Source organism: Vittaforma corneae (genome assembly GCF_000231115.1).
Source record: "Vittaforma corneae ATCC 50505 unplaced genomic scaffold supercont1.114, whole genome shotgun sequence".
Classification (NCBI taxonomy): domain Eukaryota; kingdom Fungi; phylum Microsporidia; family Nosematidae; genus Vittaforma; species Vittaforma corneae.
Genome location: NW_006889947.1, coordinates 1 through 838, shown reverse-complemented (window position 1 = coordinate 838; position 838 = coordinate 1). Strand labels below are relative to the sequence as shown.

Sequence of the window (838 nt, the reverse complement as noted above, 5' to 3'; positions counted from 1 at the left end):
GCGGCAGAAATAAAACCACTGATAGTCCTGCATTGTGTTTACCATTATCACTAGATGAATGTGCCACAGCATAAAGTAAATAAACGTACTAAAGCTGTCTCTTTAATAAATCTTTTCATCGGATTTATCCACCTCAGGATCAGGAGCACCGACAGCTACCTTGAGATACAATCATGAGTGCTTTCCTAATTACTTGCCCATACTCGATCTTCATGTTGTCTGTGACGCCAGTACTGCTCTTCTCTGTGCATCGTAAGTATTTCATAAGGAGTCTAACAGAGAGTGTAAGTCCCTATCCAGTATAGCTTTTACTGCCTCATTGAGTGCTTTGGAACTATCAAAAGCCTTGAGAAATGGACTAGCTAGCGTTCAAATCTATTAACTTCTTTATGCTGTATTACTAAATTCTCCCTGATGAAAGTGTTTTGCTGTGTGAAGAGCACTCAGATAGACCTTCTCAAGAGCAAACACACATTGCACAAATCGCCAAAGATGCAGGAGGTGTTTGCAAAGCCCAAGACTATTTCACGGAGAGAACTCTCCTTGGTACACAACATAGAGTACCTTGACGTGCCTGAAAACCTAAGACTGGCAAGGATATATGACAGATTAATGAATAGAGAAATCTTCGAGACAATGTTTGAAGACCTAGACCACCACAATGTCTTTGAAGAGTACAGGCTATTTAATGAACAGTTCTACGAGAAACTAAGGGACGTCGTTACTGAAGACGATCGGATTGTTGTCAACGACTCCTCGCTTTTTTTGCTTCCGGGCATGACAAGGGCCAGGGTTGCTTTCAGGAATCTGAAGTTTGAGGGCTGCTTCATAGAGAAAG

The 838-nt window shown here is 41.6% G+C and overlaps 1 protein-coding gene across 1 annotated transcript; it reads left to right on the top strand.

The window, feature by feature from the left end:
* Positions 1-414: 414 nt before the first annotated feature.
* VICG_02188 (uncharacterized protein) lies at positions 415-838 on the top strand (the record flags this gene model as incomplete). The annotated part of the gene is made up of 1 exon (XM_007605571.1): positions 415-838. A coding segment is annotated over one exon (424 nt), but the record flags the coding sequence as incomplete, so codon positions are not given.